This window comes from Madurella fahalii, assembly GCF_045866475.1.
Source record: "Madurella fahalii IFM 68171 DNA, scaffold_1, whole genome shotgun sequence".
Lineage (NCBI taxonomy): Eukaryota > Fungi > Ascomycota > Sordariomycetes > Sordariales > Madurella > Madurella fahalii.
This window is the reverse complement of record NW_027263971.1, coordinates 264,003-285,228: the sequence shown is the minus strand read 5'-3', so window position 1 is coordinate 285,228 and position 21,226 is coordinate 264,003. Positions and strand designations below refer to the sequence as shown.

The 21,226-nt window shown below is 51.5% G+C and overlaps 5 protein-coding genes across 5 annotated transcripts; 1 reads left to right on the top strand and 4 right to left on the bottom strand.

Annotated features, from left to right (window-relative positions):
• Positions 1-1,180: 1,180 nt before the first annotated feature.
• On the bottom strand, positions 1,181-1,847 carry MFIFM68171_00071 (uncharacterized protein; the record flags this gene model as incomplete). Its single annotated transcript, XM_071055493.1, has 2 exons — positions 1,181-1,758; positions 1,811-1,847. The coding sequence occupies 2 exons, from the start codon at positions 1,845-1,847 to the stop codon at positions 1,181-1,183; spliced, it is 615 nt and encodes a 204-aa protein (XP_070911594.1).
• A 1,714-nt stretch (positions 1,848-3,561) lies between these two features.
• On the bottom strand, positions 3,562-5,836 carry MFIFM68171_00070 (Isopenicillin N epimerase component 1; the record flags this gene model as incomplete). Its single annotated transcript, XM_071055492.1, has 6 exons — positions 3,562-3,805; positions 3,876-4,073; positions 4,135-4,756; positions 4,826-4,876; positions 4,964-5,752; positions 5,824-5,836. The coding sequence occupies 6 exons, from the start codon at positions 5,834-5,836 to the stop codon at positions 3,562-3,564; spliced, it is 1,917 nt and encodes a 638-aa protein (XP_070911593.1).
• Positions 5,837-8,900: 3,064 nt separating this feature from the next.
• Positions 8,901-9,866, bottom strand: MFIFM68171_00069 (Endo-chitosanase; the record flags this gene model as incomplete). Its single annotated transcript, XM_071055491.1, has 2 exons — positions 8,901-9,595; positions 9,668-9,866. The coding sequence occupies 2 exons, from the start codon at positions 9,864-9,866 to the stop codon at positions 8,901-8,903; spliced, it is 894 nt and encodes a 297-aa protein (XP_070911592.1).
• A 4,248-nt stretch (positions 9,867-14,114) lies between these two features.
• MFIFM68171_00068 (rhamnogalacturonan endolyase) lies at positions 14,115-16,287 on the top strand (the record flags this gene model as incomplete). The annotated part of the gene is made up of 4 exons (XM_071055490.1): positions 14,115-14,883; positions 14,948-15,009; positions 15,066-15,955; positions 16,080-16,287. 4 exons carry the CDS (start codon positions 14,115-14,117, stop codon positions 16,285-16,287), a joined length of 1,929 nt encoding a protein of 642 aa, XP_070911591.1.
• A 2,035-nt stretch (positions 16,288-18,322) lies between these two features.
• MFIFM68171_00067 (Ecp2 effector protein domain-containing protein) lies at positions 18,323-19,037 on the bottom strand (the record flags this gene model as incomplete). Its single annotated transcript, XM_071055489.1, has 3 exons — positions 18,323-18,367; positions 18,419-18,922; positions 18,990-19,037. The coding sequence occupies 3 exons, from the start codon at positions 19,035-19,037 to the stop codon at positions 18,323-18,325; spliced, it is 597 nt and encodes a 198-aa protein (XP_070911590.1).
• Positions 19,038-21,226: the final 2,189 nt, after the last annotated feature.

The following is a 21,226-nucleotide window of genomic DNA, read 5'->3' as shown; positions in this document are numbered from 1 at the left end:
CGGAAAGCAGCCGGAGTCTGTTCACGCGACAAGAAAATTTTGACCAAGACAAGCGACTGATGCCATGCAAGTGGGTAAGATGGTGGGGTGATGACAAGGTTCCGACGGTCTGGATGTTTTGACTTTTCAGCCTTGTGGGGCGACTCACAGTCTGTCAAGGTCGAAGATGGAATGGTTTTGCCAAGAGGCTACGCTAGTATGCTGTTAGAATGAATGACTAAGGAAGATGGCGAAATCGATGTCGCAGAAATCGACAAGAGCGGAAAACGATGGTCGCACATCCGCAAGTAAGAAGGGCGGACAATGGCGAGGTGGATGATGCCAGAGTTGACGAGAAGGCGATGTGAAAAGAGCAAATGGGAAAGATGCGCTGATGCTCAAAGGCCGAAGCTCGAAGTCGATGGTAGAAGGAAAGAGGGAGTTGAACGAAATGCAGGAAGAAAGAGTATTTATACCCGACTAAGATCGCCAGTGAAGCCGCCGTACCCAGATGAGCATTTCACTTTTTTTATCCCTCGACTTTTCATCTGATCGCAGGCATGTCGGCACCCAGGTAATAACTACTAAACAGCAGCAACAGGGAAGAAAACAGTCCTGATAAGGCGCTTGTAATGTTAGTCTCCGGGACGTAATTGACTTGCGTAGCTAGAGTATAAGGTACATTTCAAGGAAAAAGAGTAGAAAAAGACAGAAAAATTCACTTTTGCAAAACAAAATAAAAAATAAAAAATAAAAAACCTTTGGGGAGCAAATATCGAATTGTTCAGACATTAGCGACACCCAGCCTCTGCACATTTATCGCCTCCTTTACTTCCGAATAATTTTAACATTCACTGGAAAAAAGCAGAAGAGTGATTTGTAGATAGGTTGTTCAAAAGCACCAGTAAGTGCCCTTCTGGGCTAGTTGGCCGCTCATGTGAGTGTCTCCGAAAACAACAGTTATGCCCAAGGAAGTGAATCATGTCATTTGGAACCGACAGATAAAATTAAATGACTATGTACTGTATGCCCAGATGCACCTTAGCAAACCTCACCTGTTAATTAACAAGCACACATCTTGAGCTGCGTGTAGTCCAGTGAAGAGGGGGTAAGATAAGGTACGTAGGTAGGTAGACAGCCGATCCAGCGTGAAACCAAGAACAAGAAAGCAGAAGAGCGACTATCTCCTCAGGCCAAACATTTAGGCGAAACCGAAAGCTTCGCCGCCGCCGACGGGGAAGCCACAGCCCTGCTTGCCGTTTTGTGTGTTAGCGAGTGGGCCGGAGCAAATGCCGAAGAAGTTGTCGCCGGTGTTAACCAGCGCGCAACAGCCGGAGGCGCAGTCGGCGTCGCTGGTACACTCGCCCCCAATGAACTGACCACCGATCCCGTTGCCTACGTTGCCAGTGCCCGCCGGATCCGGTTTGAGGGTGCTGGGCACCACGGTGCCACCACCCTGGTTGCCTCCTTGGTTACCACCACCTTGGTTGCCGCCTTGGTTGCCGCCTTGGTTTCCTCCTTGATTGCCGCCACCGCCGGCCTCAAAACCACAGCCTTGCTTGCCGGCTTGATTCTGGGCACCAACACCGGAGCAGACGCCGATGGTCTGACCGCCCTGCGGGAGTGTTGCGCAGCACCCAGTTGCGCAGTCGGCAGCACCCAGGCACTGGCCACCGACGAATTGGATGCCCGCGCCGTTTCCAATGTTCTTATCGCCAGCAGGGTCCGGGACTTGGCGGGGTGACAAGCCAGGTGCGCCCTGAACGGCCACGGCGGCGACTGCGATGTGTATTAGTACAGTACATTTGCGAACGACGGGCGCACAACTCACGAGCCACGGCGCTCAGGATGGTTGTGAACTGAACCATGTTTGCTGCTGGAATAGATGCAAGCGGGCCGAACCTTAAATGTATTATGGAAGGAAGGTAAAACGAGAAGCTGTTCGTCGGCTTGCGACTTTCAAACGATAGGTATTTTCAAGAAAGAAATGGACACCTGGTCCGAGTGGACGAATGCTGAAAGAAGAGAAGGGAGATTGCCGGCTTGGTGATGAAAAAGAATCGGTAAAGGGCCTGAGAGATGAACACTGACTTTATATCCTTACAGGATCAAGACCTCGGGCAGGATACCCTGCCCTGGCATAGCCTTCCCGTAGCATCTGTTTGGTGCTCTGCATTGCGCTCAGACACAGTGGCAACGAACGACAATGGATGGCCCTGTTAGCGTCGGCCGTCAAGAGAGTAGCTCTCCTGACAGGCCAAAATTCCAAAACAAGCTTGCCCGAAAAAACATCGTGGGATGTCAAATGCGATGCGGTTCCTGTCTCAGGTTCTGCTGTTAGCGCAATAGCGGGGGGAGTAGTGGAATACCCTAACATGCGGGGGTTGTCGTCTCAAAAGTTCCGAGCCCAGGCTTGCTACCCCTGACGCGCCAACGTCTGGAACGTGGAACGCAACGCTGCTGCAGGGGACGGCGGCAGATGACGGGCGGGAACTTTCCCAAAAGGTTACAGTACGTTACTCACGGGTTTGCGCAGTACCGTCTTCCATCACCGGTAGCGCTAAGACGGCGTTTCCAAGGCCCAACGGCTGACCCATCACCTGCAGCGATGAGCGCCGATTGGTAGAATTCGACTATAACTCTCCGGGCAGACCGTAGCGACGACCCAGGGACGTAGCGCGCATTGTGAGAAAGGGCAACAGGATCAAAAATGCAAAAGAGACGAATCCAAATTCTGGACCTTTGAGACGAGGCGCATGGATGCGAGCCTCTGGGCTGCAGGGTTGCGGTCCTTGATGGACCTCCCAAATCCCTGGAAGATCGCGGGGATCGGGTGGGTCTAACGAGGACAGTGGATCGACAGGACATGTCAGCCCCCTGTTCGAGAACCTAAGAACCCCGCTGTCGATGGGAGCTGCCGCAAAACGAAGTGGCAAGCTTTCTCATGTCCGTCTCGAAAATCTCCAGATACTGCGGCTTTCAGGGATCGGCAGGCCCACAAGCAAACAGTCGCAAATCCATAACAGATGTTTCTATACAACAGAATAGTCCCGCAACCGGGGTCAGTCCGCACAACGGGCTCGTCCACTAATCTATAGTGGGCCTTGCAGGGTCGTACAGCGTCATACAGGGTCTTGCAGGGCCGGTCGCTGCCCGGCGCTATATGCGACGAACAGAGAGCATGCTCCCAACCCTTCGGTCATCACGGTAGCCTACTGCTTGAAAGTCCCAAGCTTTGTTTCGCGAAAGATGTTGCCTGGAAAACATGCTCGGCCTCGGTTTCGTCCAAACCCCGCGCCGCCCAATTGCATCTATCCCCCTGGCGAATCCAGAATACAGCCGCACACTACGTAACCCCAGGCCGGCTGGCCCGGCGCGTCATCAGTCCAAAGCCTGGCGCGGGGGCGGGCCGGCGTCTCCGGGAAGCTTCCTTCCGTTTCGCCAATCCTCCCACCAGGCCAACAATCATCGGCGCCGGGGATATTTCGATTCAAGAATTCATGCATCAGAGGACATAGGCCGAGGAAAATCGGGGGGCGTTTTTAGTCGCCAGTTCGCCAAAAGAATCCCGTTACAGGGATATCAGAGCTTGGCCTTCCCGACGTGGAGGTCTTCCCAATCCTGGCGCGTAAATGGGATGTATGTAGTGCCTTTGCCGTGTCGCTCAATCCAGAATACCTTGTCCCCTGGGGTAACTTTGTCCGGGTGGACGCCTTCCCGCTTCAGGGGGATCTTGTTCTGCTTGTTGTTGTGCGTCGACGAGGGCGCTTCGACGTGGCGCAGAAACAGCGGTACCGCGTATCGTGGTAGGTGAGTCCGAGCATGTCTAGAGACGGCGAAAGGCAACGGCTCAATTAGTTTCCTGATAATGGAGCCCAAGGGGGGTAACAACGTACCGCAAAAAGTCTTGATGGTCAAAGGTGTCTCTTAGCGCCGGGTCGATGTAGATGGCTGCTGTGCCTGCCTTCCCGTCGTGGCCGGGCAACTGGACACCGTAGACATTGGCATCCAGCACCCCCGGATATCTACCCAACACCTCCGAGACCTCGGCTGTTGAGACGTTTTCGCCTTTCCACCGGAATGTATCACCGAGCCTGCATCAGACTGGAATCAGCCGCTAAACACCAAGCTCGGAAAAAAAGTACGTTCACTCACCTATCCAGGAAGAACCATCTGCCGTCGCCGTCTCTCCGCAGTGCATCTCCAGTCCGGTAAAAGCAGTCCCCTTTTTGGAAGACGTCCCGCACAAACTTCTTTTCGGTCGCCTCCGGATTGCCCCAGTAACCAGGGAACTGCCTCTCAAAGGGGACTCGCACCAGAATCTCACCTCCAACATCATACGGCATGCGATACGCAAAGCCCGTCTTTGGATCCCGTGCAATATCACCCGTTTCGGTATCAACGGCAACTGGTACATAATACTGATGGTACTTCCACCGCTGCAGAAACCCATGATGACCAACCGCATATGCCGTATAGTCGTTCTGGCTAGGATTGTCCAGGGCTAGCATTCCCTCGGTGCTGTTGAAAAACTCGAAGATCCGCACGATGCCGAACCGTTCGCGGAAGCGCTTCCACACGTCCGGACGCAGGCCGTTCCCGTAGATGGAGTGCACGTGGTGTTGACGGTCAAGAGGCGACGGTGGCGCCGCCAGGAGATATCGTAGGGTCTCGCCGACGTAGACAAACCATGTGGCTTGCGAGTCGCGAATGTCGCGCCAAAAGTAGGACACGCTGAACTTGGGCGCCACGCAGATTGTGTTGCCGGCCATTAGTTCTGCGTCTTGTTAGCCGGAGTCCTGGGAACGGGGCTTTTTCCAGTTTGCCCCTGTTGCGCAGTACGTACGACCCATGACATTGATCCCGCCGGTTCCATGATAATACGGCATGCAGACGTCTAGGTTGATTGTCAGCCACATCGATCAAGGGACATAAGACCAGATATATCCCGTGAATCAAGGGGTAAGCCGAAAGAAACACTTACAGTACCGCTCATTTTCCCCATCCACGGGGTTAATCCCCGCCACGGTTCCATAGCCATGCCCAAACGCTGCCACAACCGGCAGCGCGCATCCCTTGGGCATGCCCGTCGTGCCGCTAGTGAAAAACAGCGCCATCGGATCTGTCCCTTTGATGCCGGTCCTGAACTCATCCCCGGGCGTATCCGTCTTCATCGCATACACCTCCTGCCTGATATCCGCCAATCTAACGAATTCTACATCCCTACCACCAACCGTCCGCTTAGCAGTAGCTCCGCCCTGTAATATCTCGGCAATCCTCCCCTCGGCTGCCTCGTCCCCGTCCACCAGGACCAAGTTTGCCCTACTGACATCGAGGCAATGGACGAGCGCATCCCCTCGCAGATGATAGTTAATCATTGCCGGCGCGGCTCCAATCGCCCACAATCCGATCCACGCAAAGACGAAGTCGGCCGAATTGAGCATGTAGATCCCCACCAGGTCCCCTTTTTTCACCCCTCTCGCCACAAACCACCATGCGAATTGATTCGACCTCTCCAGGACCTCGGTCCACGCATACGAGGTCACCTTGCCGACAGTGTCGCGGTACCAAATGGCCTCGTTAGAGCCGAGTTTGGCGGCATTGGCGGCGATGAAGTAGTAGGGCGAGACCCGGTCGGCGCGGGCGGCGCGGGCGAACGCGCGCCTGATGGAGGCGCGCCCGACGAGCTGGCGGAGGTCTTTGCGGAGGTGTAGCTTGGCGTCGGCGTACATAAAGAGGAGCGGTGGGAGGGCGAGGGCGGCGGCGGTTGATGCTGGAGCATGACGGGAATTGTTTAGGAAAAATATAAATGGAATGAAAGAAGGCGGATTTTGGGAAGCAAACCTAGCGAGTCCATGATGCTTGGGATTGGGATGGCGATCAGGTTGAATTCGAGGGGCGTTTGGAGAGTTGCGACTCGGAGAGAGAGCCACGTCTGGAGCGGCTGTTGACAGTGAAGTGAGAGCAGCAGACGTTCGCGGTGGGGTTTTACAACCCACCTCTACGTGGACATCTTTTGGATCGAGGTAGGACTCAAAAGTTCAATTGGCACAAGATGGAGGTATCGTTGATACTCTTGTGCTGATACGGTTCGGACCGCTCTGTCTTTTGCCGAAGGCCCGAAACCCCCACCTCGCGGTACCAAAAGTGCTTCCCACGGGATTAATACGTCAGCTATTGCATAACCGCACAAGAGCAGGGGTATTTTGGTCGGCAGATGAGGTTCAGCGAACGCGCCCAGATCTTGATCTTAGAAATACAAGCTCCTCTATTGCGTGAGTTACACCTCATAATCGTTTGCGCCCATGTCTTTGACATTGCGGCGACAGTTGAGAGCGTTTTAATTCATGAGAACCAGGCAGTTCCATTTGTCGACGTATTATATCAACAGTTTCTCTAGTACAGTATAACCTTGGCTTCTAACTTTAAACCTGCACCTAGCTAGAGGTATTATCTAATTGTTAAGTACCGGTTTAATTTTTGGTAGTAACTACTACCTAATTCACATTCGCTTGCTGATGTGGTAACGTGTATGATAAGCGAGCGATCCAGACAAGCGAGCGATCCACTTTCCAACGCAACACACCTCTTCCACACAAAACATCACATTGCTCTACGACTAATAATGGAAAATCTTTCGTACGAAGCCAAAATGCAACTGGCGCTCAACGCTAGTCAACGAGACCAAAATCTCAGCGGCCGAGCTGTAGCGAAAATATATACCGTCAATAAGGATACCCTCCGTCACCGACGCGCCGGTCGGCCTGCAAGATGCGATATACCAGCTAATTCACGCAAGCTTACGGATTTGGAGGAGAAAACGATTGTTCAATATATAATTGAGCTATGTACACGCGTATTTCATCCTCGGCTCGCGTACGTGGAAGATATGGCCAACCGATTGCTACGCGAACGCGACGCGCCGCCTGTTGGCATACGATGGGCTTATAACTTCGTTAAGCGCTAACCAGAACTTCGAACGCGTTTTACGCGTAAATACGACTATTAGAGGGCCAAATGCGAAGATCCAAAAGTTATTTGCGAGTGGTTTGCACTTGTATATAACATTAAGGTCAAATACGGTATTCTCGACGACGATTCGTATAACTTCGATGAGACTGGGTTTATGATAGGCATTATCATCGCCTCTATAGTAGTTACTACCTTAGATGGCCGCAATAAGGCTAAACAAGCCTAGTCTGGCAATCGAGAGTGGGCTATAGTTATCCAAGGAGTAAATGCCTTGGGCTGGGCCATCCCACTATTTATCATCTTAGCTGGGCAATATTACCTTGCTAATTGGTATCAAGAGTATAACCTTCTGGCTACCTAGCGTATTGCAACAACTGACAATGGTTGGACTACCAATGAGAAAGGTATAGATTGGATTCGGCACTTTGATTTGCATACAGCATCTCGTATAAAAGGCAAATATCGGCTGCTAATCCTTGACGGCTACGATAGCCACTACTCCGAAGAATTCGAGACCTACTACCAGGAGCACAACATTATTACGCTTTATATGCCTCCGCACTCTTTATATATACTCCAGCTATTGGATATTAGCTGTTTTGGGCTATTAAAGAAGGCGTATAGCTGCCAAATTGAGCAGTTGATGCGGATGAACATCATATATATCAGCAAGTTGGAGTTTCTTTGTGCGTTCAGAGAGGCGTTTTTTACTTCAATTACAGAAAGTAATATCCAAGGGGGATTTACCGGAGCCGGGCTTGTACCGTATGATCCAGAAAGGGTGATATCTAAGCTGGATATACGCATTCGGACTCCAACACCCCCAGTCTCAAGCCCAGGCACGGCACTACCTTAGCTCTCTCAAACACCATACAACCCTCGAGAAGCCACTTCACAGTCAGAGCTTATTAAAAATCGAATATCCAACTATCATAGTAGCTCCCCAACACCTATACTGGCTGCTGTAGACCGATTAGCTAAAGGTACAATAGCTGTAATGCATGAGGTTGCTCTTCTACGTACAGAGGTCTCAGCACTTCGAAAGGCCAATAAGGGGCTTAGTAAGCGACGGAGAGCCAAAAAAACACGTATACGGCTTGGAGGGTCACTTACTATACAGGAGGCACAGGATCTACTAGATCAGAAGGCTGTAGGTAAGCAGTTGGTCCAGGAAACGCGACAAAATGGTGGTAGTGCAGGGGGATCTCGTACGAAGATTCGGTGCTGTGGCGTGTACGGAAAGCCTGGGCATAATGTACGTACATGCAAAGAGGCTGCAGAATCATCTGATTCATCTGTTTCTGATTCAGTTATTGTTATTTCCTAGTGTTGTAGTTGTGTAATTGAAGATAGATGTGGTGGAGTGGTGGAAAATGGATCGCTCGCTTGTCTGGATCGCTCGCTTATCATGCACGTTATCAAGGATAATTGCATAGCAAAGAACCAGTCTTCAGTGACCGAATCCTGCTCCGCATTGAAACAGAACATGTGTTCAAGACACACGTCTATCGCATCTCGGTACGCGCCTCGTCCGGTTGTTTCAAGTCATTCTCGACCACATACATCGAAAGTAGTAGCAATTTCGTACATTTCCATGAGGACTAATAATTATCAACTGCCAACATGTAATATTTGGCATCTTGGCAGCTTGGCCGTTCTGGCTCACAAATATCCGGCGGAGGGCCGTCTTGACAGCTCGTACAGTACTAGTACGATATATATACCCATATCGGGCGTTCATGCCTCCTCTAGCAATAGAGATTTGCATGTCCTTATGCACCGAGGCAAGCTTTCAACCTAAATTGCATTCAAAAGCCTTTGATCCGATGTGGCGCGGCAGTGAAGATGTGTGCGTCAAATCTGTCTCACGGCACGAAGCCCAAAACGATAAAACAGACCGGAAAGTCCCCCATGCCATCCGCATCGGGCCCTTTCAAGGATTTGTGGTACTATCCTAGAACAGCCCAAAAACTTGCTAGAGCAGCAACTATTGCCACTACCCCCCAGTACGCCACGAGACGATACGCCTCGCTACCCACACATGCAACCGGCTGATCACCGATCGCCTGAATACTCTTCTCAAACGCGGCATAGTTACCAGCCGCCCAGTCAGCCCCCTCTGCCCCCGGGACGGCATCATATCCCACAAATGCCAAATACAACACATCTTCTTCGTCAAGCCCCTCACTCCCGGACATCCGGGGTCCACCACACGCCGTCGCCAATGAAAGCGACACTTCCCCAACCATAGGCTTCGGCCCATCGTCCCCATTCATGTCCCCCCAAACCCCATACACCAACTGGTCCCCGCACACGACGGCCATGACGCTTAGGGGGCGGATGCCATAGGCCGTAGGATCAAAATTCGGCCAGCCCGGCTTGCGTCCCGTGTTTCCAAACACGACGTATGGATGGACGTACGGATTCAAATCAGGGACGCCGGGCACGTCATAGCCGGCGATGGTGGCACGGAACGCGGTCGTGCTCTGCCTGTCTGGGCTGCGCGAGGCACTGCACCGGCCATCGTCCAGCACGCCACCATGCCTGCCGTCGCAGTCGATGTCCATATTCGCGAGGGCGCCCTGGCGGCCTTGAATATAAAGCACTCGTTGGGTGTCGAGGTGGTCGCCGCAGTAAGCGAATGCTGTGATATTTCGGTTCAGTTAGCGGCTGTGAGGGGAGACGGGATGACGCGAAACCGTGGGTGCATGCATACAGTTTGTCCCGGTTTCGCTGCTGTAGAAGCTCGTCACGAGTTTCCTGCTGCACGACCCCTGACTCCGCACTGTATCATAGAAATCGCGGACGTTCCGCGGGACGTCCCTAGCAATGCTGAATGCCACAAGGGAGAGTGATGGCAGCACAACATGAGTCAGCAATGACGGAAGGTCTCGGCACGGGGATGGTAGCTTCATCAAATCGATCGTGAGAGCGCGCCATCAGGTCTGGTTCAGTGTTTCAAGAGAAGATAGAGCGGTTGAATCATGGAGTGGGGATCCGATGGCGGCCAAGGATAATGTTCGGGTGCTCATTTTCCTGGGGATTAGTAAAGTAGTGATGCAGGGCATCCAAAACCGCATAGAACCCACGCGTCATAGTCGAAACGGCGTACCGCTAGCTTAGGCGCACGATGGCAAGGAAATGTCTAGCCTAGGCGAGGACATTATTGTGAATTTCCGCAGGGTCGGGTGAGTGTCCCGACCTTGTGATGCATCGGCAAACCTCACATTTTCTTTTCCGTCATTCCCCAGAGGGGGCATAGCCAAACACACGTATACTAACTAACGTACCTTAATGTAACTCCTAAATTTACAGAGCAGAGAACGATGGAGCCCATTCTCAACCAAAAGTTTACCTCGGTGGTTTATACGAACTAAGGGATTTGTTTCACGTTGCAGCGTCACGATCCCGACGTGTTCAAAGGAGACGGGTTATTACATCCGTAGAAAGAGGTCACAGCCTCCGTACGGCGTATTAACACGCGAACATATGCTCAATCCAATCCCTGTGCAACAATCAATCGCATTGCCGTAGAAGTCTGCTCACTGCATACCGAGATCCCGCTGTTGTGTATCCCAATTACTCAGATTTTGATCGCTGCGCGGTTCCCGCCTTATCTACTGTAGATAAGTACACATCAAAAGGGATGGGCTTGTCCGACATTCGGATCATTTTGAGGATTGCTCTACCAATCATGTCCGTAGCAACCTAGCCCGCGGCAAGTGGCTTGTGCTTACATGCACCTTTCCGAGGTCAAGTCCGCGATGGATTTGGCGAAAGCTGAACTGAACGTGAGATGCGGCGTTGGAGCCATGCTTCCGTGCATTTGTTCCGAGGTCAAGTCCGCGATGCATGAGGCAAAATTCACATTGTATAAAAGGCATGAAGAACTGAGCGTGCCAGGCTGTAGCCATGCTTCCACAACTTTACGGCAAGCCAATACTACCATCGCCCACGCGCAAAACTGAAACTCAAGTTTGTCGGGTCACTACTCGGTTCTATCTGTGCCCAACTGAAATATATCTGCCCGTACACCATCACCGCAACGACGCCAAAGGCGCGTAGACTATCACTCTATCGGCCATAGGTTCCATCTTTCGTCCGCTTGCACTCCTCGGCGTCGTTGCGCTTGCCGTTGCGCAAATTACGCAAAGTACCACGACATTAGAGTCCGCTATTTTCGTCATTGATCGCCCGACAGTCGTCTCAGACGGCCCAGAGGTCTCCGCTGCCGTCATAGGCCGTGGCCCGGGACCGTCCGATTTAACCTTCCTCGTCCGCTGCTCAACAGAATTCGATTCTGAAAATATAAATCCTGATGCTACTACAGTAGAGGCCCCTTGCAATTTCATTAATGGGGCGAGGGTAACTGCCAGGCCCTCCGAGATGATGCTGGACGTCAGACGGACCGAGCAATTCATCCTTGGATCATTGGATAACGTCACAGACATTTACATCACTGTGTACGTAGCTCCCCGCCTCATTCCAAGACCTTCCTGCCCGTCCGCAAGGCCGCCACTACTACCACTTGTAGACATCGACTGAGTGGCTGACTAAATATCTCATCCCAACAGAACCGGTACAGCGAGCTGCACCATCGAAGAGGCCGGCACGGCAAGCTGTTACGGTGAATTGACGAGCTCACGGACAACATCGACTATTGCGGTAGAGAGTGGCACCTATTCCAGCATTCTTGGCACCACAAGCAGGACCGTCACCGTAACTACCTCGACGGTCATCTTGGATGTCACGGAGCATATGATCCCGCTGACCGTCACTAGTGGGGTTCAGCACCTGCTCTCGTCGACATCTACTGCTAGAACGTCCTCGTCAACTGGCGGGGTCCCTAGGATTACGGGGCAGGCTATGCTGGCCGGGGTTGCGGCTGCCTTTGGAGGTATTGCCATGGTATAGGGGTCAGAAGCGGTCCTTTTGATACGGGATAAGCGTCTTGGCTGTATAATATATATAGTAAAACCGTCGCACAAGCTGGACGAGTTGGTTACATTGCCACATCCCATCTCTGCCCCTCTCAAATAAAGTTGGGGACCTGCGCTTTCGCCGTCGAAACCAAGTTTCAACTACGCCATGACCTGCACAAAGACCGAATCAGGCCGTCTAGGTACACCCAGACGGCGGGAGACGGGACGGGAAGCGCGACTCGGATGGTAAAGGGCCATCGTCGAGAGCATCTTGGGAAATATAAGCCAGGTCATCGCACGCTCGATTCAGGCGCCTCTCGTTCGGCCAATCTCGCACCACATCCGCACGGTCTGCACGCCCCACCTCGTCTTCCCACCATGCATTCCAGCAGCACCGTCAAAGAATATTCATATAACTTTGACGGCAAGTCCTGGCTGTGCTGTGATTGTTCTCGGATACACGTGTGGGGATTTCTCAACCCCCTCAACCCGTTATCAAAGACCGAATGGCTGCAGGTGATCTTCCGCACAAGGGGCGACTAAACAATCTTAGACAACATCTATAAAGCCACTGTGACAGCGGATTACGGGCGGACGACGCAGCGAGGCCCCAGCCCTAAACCCCATGCATCACTCACCTCATGACAGATGATACCCGGCTTCAAACAGTCACTGACACGGTGGTAAGGCGTATCATCCCAAATCATAGAACCGCCCCGGAACATTGAGTGAATTGTGACGCCCACTCACCCCTCATTAGATTCGCGGAGGCTCAAAATATGATCAAAGACACGGTTGTGGTGGATGGTTGGTTATCTACGTATGTGGCGTGCTATCTACTCCCAGAAAGGAATGGGGCTAATTGCGTATCAGTCGCGGGAGGTCTGGTCAACACGGTCGAAACCGCCGTGACCAAGGATGTCTATGTGAGCAAGACCCTCTCCGAGCCCGTCCAATCGCCACACAGGCAGCCGCTCACACCAATGCAGAACATGATAACCTCCTGAAGAGAATCACATGCCTCTTACAGGGAATGGGATTTAGGTATGCACCGCTCCCATGGGAGTAGGCCCCCGGATCTCACCTGTACTTACCCGCATCACGCGACAGAGGATCCGAGCAAAACTCGGAGTATCAAAAGGAGCATCACGAGGATTGGCTACACATGTGAGTTGGAAAGACGCGCGTATCGGGGAATAAGCTAATGCCCAAACCGATGACAACATGCTGGTCATCAAACTGTTGGGCATGCTGCACGATTCTGACTGCGGTAGAGATGCTCTGAGGGCCGCCTTGATCAAAGGACCGGAGGCTAATGAGTGGCAGGCGAGGCCCTCGATGGGGTCCTGCAAAAGATCTTTGCGGGATTTCCTGCCTCGGGTAAGACCGACCTAGGATGAGGGTGAACAAAAGACCAAGAAAATGGTTGCAGGTCAGAGTTCGCTAGACACCGAAGTTCGAAATGCCATGTTCGGAGAGGGATACTTCGGTATTCTAAGACAAAACTCAAGTAACTGCTTCAGGTAGCCGCTTTTACGGTACTACCTAGATGAAGCGTACGAACAAGGACTCGACGCTAATACCACGTATCGTCTGCGGAAAGCGGTTATAGTGTAGGTCCAAGAAGTTGGCCGAGGCCGACGGCAGTAGCACGTATGTAACAGGGGCTCTGGGACAAGGTGAGCCCTCTTACGGGCATCTAGGTGCCCATATATACGGCAGTAATATCGCGTTCCATTGCTACATCAGACCACTTCGGAGCCGAATCTGGGGGATGAACTCGGGCAGCCGCAAATACCTCCATGGCGACAGCAGGTTGGTACATAGAGACAAGCGCTACAGGACTTCTTGTTCGGATGATTTGCCCCGAGCAATGAATCAGAGACCTGGCTTTAGCCGTAACCATACTACTAGCTCACATCGGTCGGCTACATCGGGTGGCTCGGGAGAATTCAAAGCGAATGCAAAATTAGTCAATTTGAATAAAATAACCTTTGCCCTTGGGCAAATCGGCGGACTCGCGGTAAATTTATTTTCCGGTTGAAGGCAGAAACAGTAGCCTGGGGACGCTCTATCCCCGGACAAACGTAGAATGGCCTCCGTTAATTCGGATGGACGAACGTCCGTAGACCGAAGCGATTACCTAAAAAAAAGAAATATCTAGTGTATGGGCTTGGTTTGATGAGCTTAGAAATCTCCCAAGAGCTTGCTAAGAAAGGGACAAGAAGCAAGTTGACCATCATGAAGCTCTTTCTGTTTTTCATGCTATCCTTGTGGGCAGCGATCGCTTCTGGTACTATCACAGCCAGCGAATCGAGCACCGCCATCAATGCTGGAAATGGTCGCCTCGTTTTCTCCGTGAACAAGCGCGCCGGCACAATTGATCGGCTCAGCCTCGACGGGCAAGATCTTCTAGGCTCCGGCGGTAGACTCTACCTTGACTGCCACTGCGACAGTGGGTTCTGGAACGGCGGCTCATTTCAGCTCTATCAGGGCACCGATAGCTCGGGCACGGCATACGCCGGCGTACGAATTTCCGCCAACGTCGGTGGCGGCAGAACCTTCGAGTCATACTACTTCTTGAGAGATGGCGAGACCGGACTTCACACTTTCGGCCGGGCTGCGTACCCTAACGGAGGCTCACTCGGAGAGATGCGCTTTCTCTTCAGGCCCAGCTCCTCCATTTGGAACCATTTATCATCGTCTGATGAGATGTGGTCAGTCTTGCCATCTGACAATGGCCGAACGACTGTCCAAGACACGACATACCGCGTCTCGGGAGATGGTATCAATGCTCAATACCGTACTCAAATGTCGGACTACTTCTCTAAATACATGTTTTCTGAGTCTTGGGAGTACCATACGCACCATGGCCTGTTCTCTGACGGCGTGGGTACTCGCGATGGGTCCACTTACGGAGCCTGGCTTGTCATGAATACCAAGGACACATACTTCAACGGTCCAAAATGGTCTGATCTGACCGTTGACGGTATTGTGTATAACTACGTTAGTGAGTTGCATGCCTTGATTCCCGTCTTCGATTTGGTCCCTCACTGACGTGTTTCCATTTATAGTCTCAAATCACCATGGGAATGGCAATCCCGACACGCAAGATTTCGACCGCACGTTTGGCCCGGTAAACAATCCTTGTGCTAAAGAGCATAGTATCTTACTAGGCGCTGACAATCTTAGCAATATTACTACTTCAATAAAGGTGCAAAAGGCGCTTCGGTCAACGACCTTCGCCGAGACGCCGGTCGCTTCGCCGATCCTAGCTGGAATGCTGATTTCTACGACTCCATTGCGCGGTACGTCCCTGGCTATATTCCAACCTCTGGTCGCGGCACTTGGTCGGGTCGTATTAGTCTTCCAGAAGGCGCCACGAAGCCAATTGCAGTACTAGCGAGCAACGGAAGGGACTTCCAGGACAACAACTTCGATAACAAGGCCCGACAATACTGGGGCGAGATTAGCGGTAGCGGCGAGATTACTATCCCTCGTGTCGCGGCTGGTACTTACCGTCTAACGATATACGGAACCGGAATCTTCGGCCAGTATATTCAGGATAATATCGTCATTCGGGCAGGAGCCACAACCACAACGACCGCAACATGGACTGCCGAATCCGCTGGCACTGAACTTTGGCGTATCGGGACTCCAGATCGGAGTAGCGGCGACTTCCGTCACGGCAATGAACGCGACAGCACGCGAACCAACAGGCCGAAGCAGCACCGTCTGTATTGGGCTGTCCACGATTTCCCCAAGGATTTCCCAAATGGTGTGAACTTCCACGTGGGCAGAAGCAATATTACACGGGACTTCAACTATATACAGTGGAGCGTCTTCGGCGGCAAAGGGAACAGCATACGTCCGGAGCCATACTACACCAATGTTAACGCTTGGAACGTAACGTTTGATGCCACTGCGGCACAGCTGCAAGGAAGAAATCAGGCTACTTTTACTGTTCAGCTTGCAGGTGTTAAGACTTCCGCCGGCAATACGGATAGTACGAGCAAGCCCTTTGCTAATTTGCCATATACTGTTACTGTCAATGGCCGAGCTCTTCCAGTTTGGACCATTCCGTAAGTGATCATTATCCATAACTGGTTACCCCTTGGAGTCATCTAAAAGCGGGACATTTTTTTATCTTTATTTTTTTTTTTATTTTTTCCCCCTTTTTTCTTACTAACAGCTATTTGCCAACAGTGCCAACCAGAGCAGTTCTTGCGGCGCGAGATCCGCCGCTAGCTGCTACAATACCCGCAACAAGTGGACTTTTGATGCCAGCTACTTACGACAGGGTCTGAACACCTTCACGCTGTCTCTCCCTGCCCGGGCTTCTGCACCAGAGAGTGCTGTGCTTCCAGAAAGTGTTTATCTACAATATGATGCTTTAAGATTGGAAGTTTCATGAGCGTATTGGCGGGGGTGGGATTCCCTAGGTATGCCTCAAGGTTTTGTTGCGGATGAAAAAGGGGCTACTATAGCCGATTGAAGCGTAGAGGAGGCGGTACGCTGTCACGTTGATTATACTGGCCGTCACATGCGGAGCTGTGCGCTTGCACTGTCTGTCACCGGGAGGATATCGTCGTGAGGAAAGGTGGCAGAGCCATCAGTGAGCGTGGTCCTCGTATGACTCTGAAGTGTCCTAGGACGGATGGATGGATTCCAATTATTTCCGTAGGCGCCAAACCCGAAGGGCCTTGATGTTCTAATTTCATCCGATCCGTTTACATCTACTATGAACTTGTACATGTCCATATCTTTCCCTTGTGTGACGCCACTCCATGCAGAAATATCCTACCGGGAGTGGTGGAAGCACTGGGAATAGAAACAAAGTCAGTATCACAATGATTGGCCTGGCTACGGGGAAATTCAGGCAAAACCCACAGCTCAATGGTTGTGGACATCACTAACAGCAGTGAGGTGAAGCGGCCCCTAGGGGTCGCAGAAATTTTAACCTCCTCCGTCTTTTCCATCGATACATGCCTTCACTCTAACTCTAGGGCCGCCTTGCCAAAGATAGCCGCTAGAGTTAGCGAAATATATCTCGTAGCTTAAACATTCATATAGCCTAGCGCTAAATACAAGCTGATCTTTTATTGCTATCTCTCTATCCTGCATAATCTATCCATCTAATCCAATACTTATGTCTAGGTTAGAGTATGCTGCCAGTGGTTGAAGAATCAATTTAGCTAATTAAAGATTGCAGGCAGACTTATTCTAGGAAGCAAAAAGTACATTCTTGGAAGTAGTTATATCTATCTGATCGAGTAAATCTTGCGGCTTTAAAATAAGGACAAGAGGCGGAAACCGTGTAGTTAACGCGGTGTCAATCAAATTGCAGTCAGATTCCCCTGAGGCAGGAAAGTCTAAGCTCAGCCGGCCTCAGCGGCTCATCCCGAGTTCCGGGGTTGCTCAGATATTGCTCAGCGGCAGCTCAGACTTAAAAATGGAATTAAATTTTGGCATGCTTGAGTTTCGTCTCGGAGTAATGCGGTATGACCATAATGATTTCGCCGCTTTGGAAACGAACGCCATGCCCTCCCATCTCGGACCACTGGAAACGTACTAGTCCACAGGGACGATGTCAAGGTGAAAGCTGATTTGATTAGTACTAAATTAGTAGTGGATTCATCTATAACTATGCGGTCTCCAGAGATCGCTTAAACCAACGGGTTTATATGTGCCTGCGCGTCGATCGCCTGGTAGGGCTCACCTTTAAACTGCTGGGATTGCTGGAATCGGATAAGCCTGAGTGGCTTATGACTCTCTTAACTATGCTTTTGCTCTTGAGCACCTGTATAAGTTTTATTAATTGGTAAAGCAGTAGGTAAGGTGATATCTCCCGACCATTTCGCAATCCTAAGGCAATCTGGTCGAGTAGCGTGCTGACGATGGACAATGGACGGTAGATAATAGGGGCCCTTCGTTTCATGACAGCACCCAGGAACGAGGACATCACAGCAAGTTTGGGCTGTTAAAGGCAAGTTGCTCTTGCCTAGGCCCTACTTTGCAATCATCAAAGGTTAGAATTGACACTGAACGTCTTAGAAATCGTATATTTCTTTACAACTCTCCCTCCATGGACTCAGCCTCCTTGCCAGCTTTCTGGTAGGTCGGCTCCCCCACTCACGGTGACTTACACTCCCGACATCCGAGTCTACGCTAGGCGGCTATACTTTGGTATAGAGTGAGATGGTAGGCGTCTAGGTAGGATTACATATCCGTTCTGGAGTATAGCCCAATTGGTATTTCTATTCATGTGACGTTGGACCTTATTCTTAACTACGTGCACTTGACAAGAACAAGTGCCATCACATCACCCAGCTTCATCCACCGCCTCTACCAACTCTTCAGGGCCTCGTCAATCAGATAAGCCCTGTTCCTATCCGCGTGTCCAGAAGCTATCCTCCTCTCCGGGGTCATGTCCAGGGCGAGCCCGATGCTCAGCAGCTGTCACCCCGCACTATGCAATTCCAATTGTCACCGTTCTATGTTTTTATTAGCCCTCCAAACGAAGATCGATGTTGGATCCTACTCACAAAGTTCTGTCCGACGACACTCAGAACCCCCGCCCCATTCGAGCCATTACAAGCGTCTACGAGAACCTGGGCGCAGTCGGCAATGGTGTTAAACCCCGGCAGCGAGAACGTAAATCTGTTGTCATTGCACCACCAAATCGCACTGTTTTCCGAGCAGCTGACCCTCCCGCAGTTCCCCGGCCCGGGCCCCTGAGTCGGCCGGCCAGAAACGCCCCTCAGGTAAAGAATGCCGGTTAGGATAGCGTCGGTGAACGCAGGGCCCCAGCCGTACCCGCCGCCGCCGCAGACAGGGCCGAACCGTTTCTCGAGGGAACGCGCGTCGACGTCATGCTCCACTTTGAGGGAGACAAAGTCGTCGTAGTTGGGGTTAATCTTGATCAGTTCGGAACGCACCTGCTCCAGGGAGCCGGTGATGTTCATCATAGGACCGTCGGGGAAGGCCTGAACCTCCCACTGGATCTCTTCCACTCCATAGCCGGGGATGGGGGCGTCGAGGCCCAGGACCTGAGATAACAAGTAAGTACTTATAATATGCTCTGACATGTTTCTCATTGTCGGATCGTGAACATACGAGGTTCGCCAGGAAGGCAGAGGCGAGGATCGTAGTGCGGTAGAGCATTTCCAAAGCGATGAAGTCGAAGTTGACGTTGATATGCTGAGAAGATTAATTAAACGTTGAGTGGTTGAGACTCCGTGTCGCCGCCGCGCATTCTTATACTTTTCCTAGCATCTCTCAATTCGGGCTTGATCCCCGCCAGCAATACCCTGAGCCAACCAACATCTGCTTCAAACCTGCGTATTCTGTCTGACACTTGCATGTATTCCTTCCGGTCTGCCGCTTACGGTGACATTTGCCTTTCTCAATGCCACGGCTTGTAACCTTGATTGGCTACCTTCGGTCCGCGGGACCTTGAGCATGTCGTGTCAGCTTTGGTTGAACGGCGTATATGCATGTGTGAGAATATATACCTTAATATTACGTACTGAAAGAGAAGCTCTTAACAACCCCAGGCAAATACCCTGCGTCGATACGCAGATCGCGTATTCGGTGCCTAAAGCTATGGTCAAAAAGTTGGGTCACACTTCTCTTGGCGCCTCCGCCCACTTTACCACCCTCCTTACAAGGACAATCACAACGCAGTCAAAACTGGGCCAAATTGAACACAGATTTGATCAAATTGAAGCTCTTTGACAGGGCTTCAATATTTGGTATACCAGCCCTTTGCCTTACGTACTGCAGCAAGCCGGCGGGGCACAGACTGAATCAGCCTGTCTATCAAGTCCTGGGGCACCTTATCCCACGCATCTCTCAGGGCCGCTTCCACCTTTGCGATATTGGCCTCGTTTTTCTTGAGCAAATATAGCCCAGGGTAGTCCCTACGTAGGATTTCCTTCATTTTCTTCCAGACGTGCTCAATGGGGTTTAAATCTGGACTGTGGGAAGGGTGTTCCATAACCCAGATTCCGTGTCGTTCGAGCCATTCCGTCGTCTTGCCAGCCACGTGGATTTTGGCGTTATCTTGAAGGAAAAAAGTACCAGGGCGATAGCAAGGAGCCAGACCCTCCTCCAGAGCCCAGATATAACTGTTGGCTGTATACCCATTGCGCGGGGCGTCGGGATCCCTGGTCATGATTACCAAGGGAGACCTCCCACCCACCCATATCATCCCCCACACCATAATTGTGATCTCAGACTTGACGTGGGCCTGGATATTGACTATCTCCTTGTCGTATTTGGTCTCTGGGGTACGAAAAACCCAGCCGTTAGGGGTATCTGGGGCAGTAGCGACAGATGATTCGTCAGAGTAAGCTCCCTGAATTTAGGGGCAGTTAGCGGGCACCTTGATACGGCCTAGATAAGTTGACCTACCTCAATCAATATGGCCTCTTCGTGCCTCAGTCTTTTTGCATGCGCAAGCCGATTGGCCGCTCTTTGCTCGTTAAGAGCGATACGCTTGATAGACCTAAATTTGCGCTTGAAATGCCGACCAAGAACCTTACGTAGGGTGTTCTTGGTTGTGCCTACAGGGCAGGAACCAATCAAGGCGGCCCAGCTCATTCGGGGGTTCCTTTTTACCATCTGGACTATATATCGGGCTTGTTGAGGGCTAAGCTTCTTTGGACGGCCACTGCGAGGTGCGCTTTCGACGGTGTTGCGGTTCTGGAAGCGTTTGACTGTACGGGATATACAGGCCGGACTGCAGTCGAAGTTGTCAGCCAGGACCTTGCGGGGTATCCCTGCCATTCGAGCCGTAACAATTGCAGCCCGCTCTTCTGTGGTAAGGTTTTTCCTATACCCACGGATAGAGCGGACGTTAGGGGACAATTCTAGCCCGAAACCACGCATTTTAGCCCAGAATTGATAAAGTTGTGGTGGTTCGAAGATGGAGGGTGGTATTTGGAAGACGCGTGGTGGGACGCGGTCGCGTCGGCTAAAGTGGGGAGTGTGACCCAACTTTTTGACCGTGACTGTAGCATCAGGCACTCTCTAGTATAGCATTTGTCAACCAATTATCTTGTTTTATTCTGAGCACCGTTGAAACCCGCATCGACTCTAATGCCACGAAAATTTATTGCTTGTACCTGCTAACTGTTAAGAGCTATCTAGGCTGTAGAAGACTAACAATTAGGTGAGCAAGACCCATAAGGTATTTTAAAGGGAAATGAATCATCGTGCAACCTGAAGTCTCCTGATGAAGAAGAAAAAAGCATCATAGTGTCGCGTCGACGCATAGTACCGCGTTGGAAAAGATCTTTTTTCGTTCTATATCTATTACTCGGTTTACCACAACACCAAGAAAATGTTTA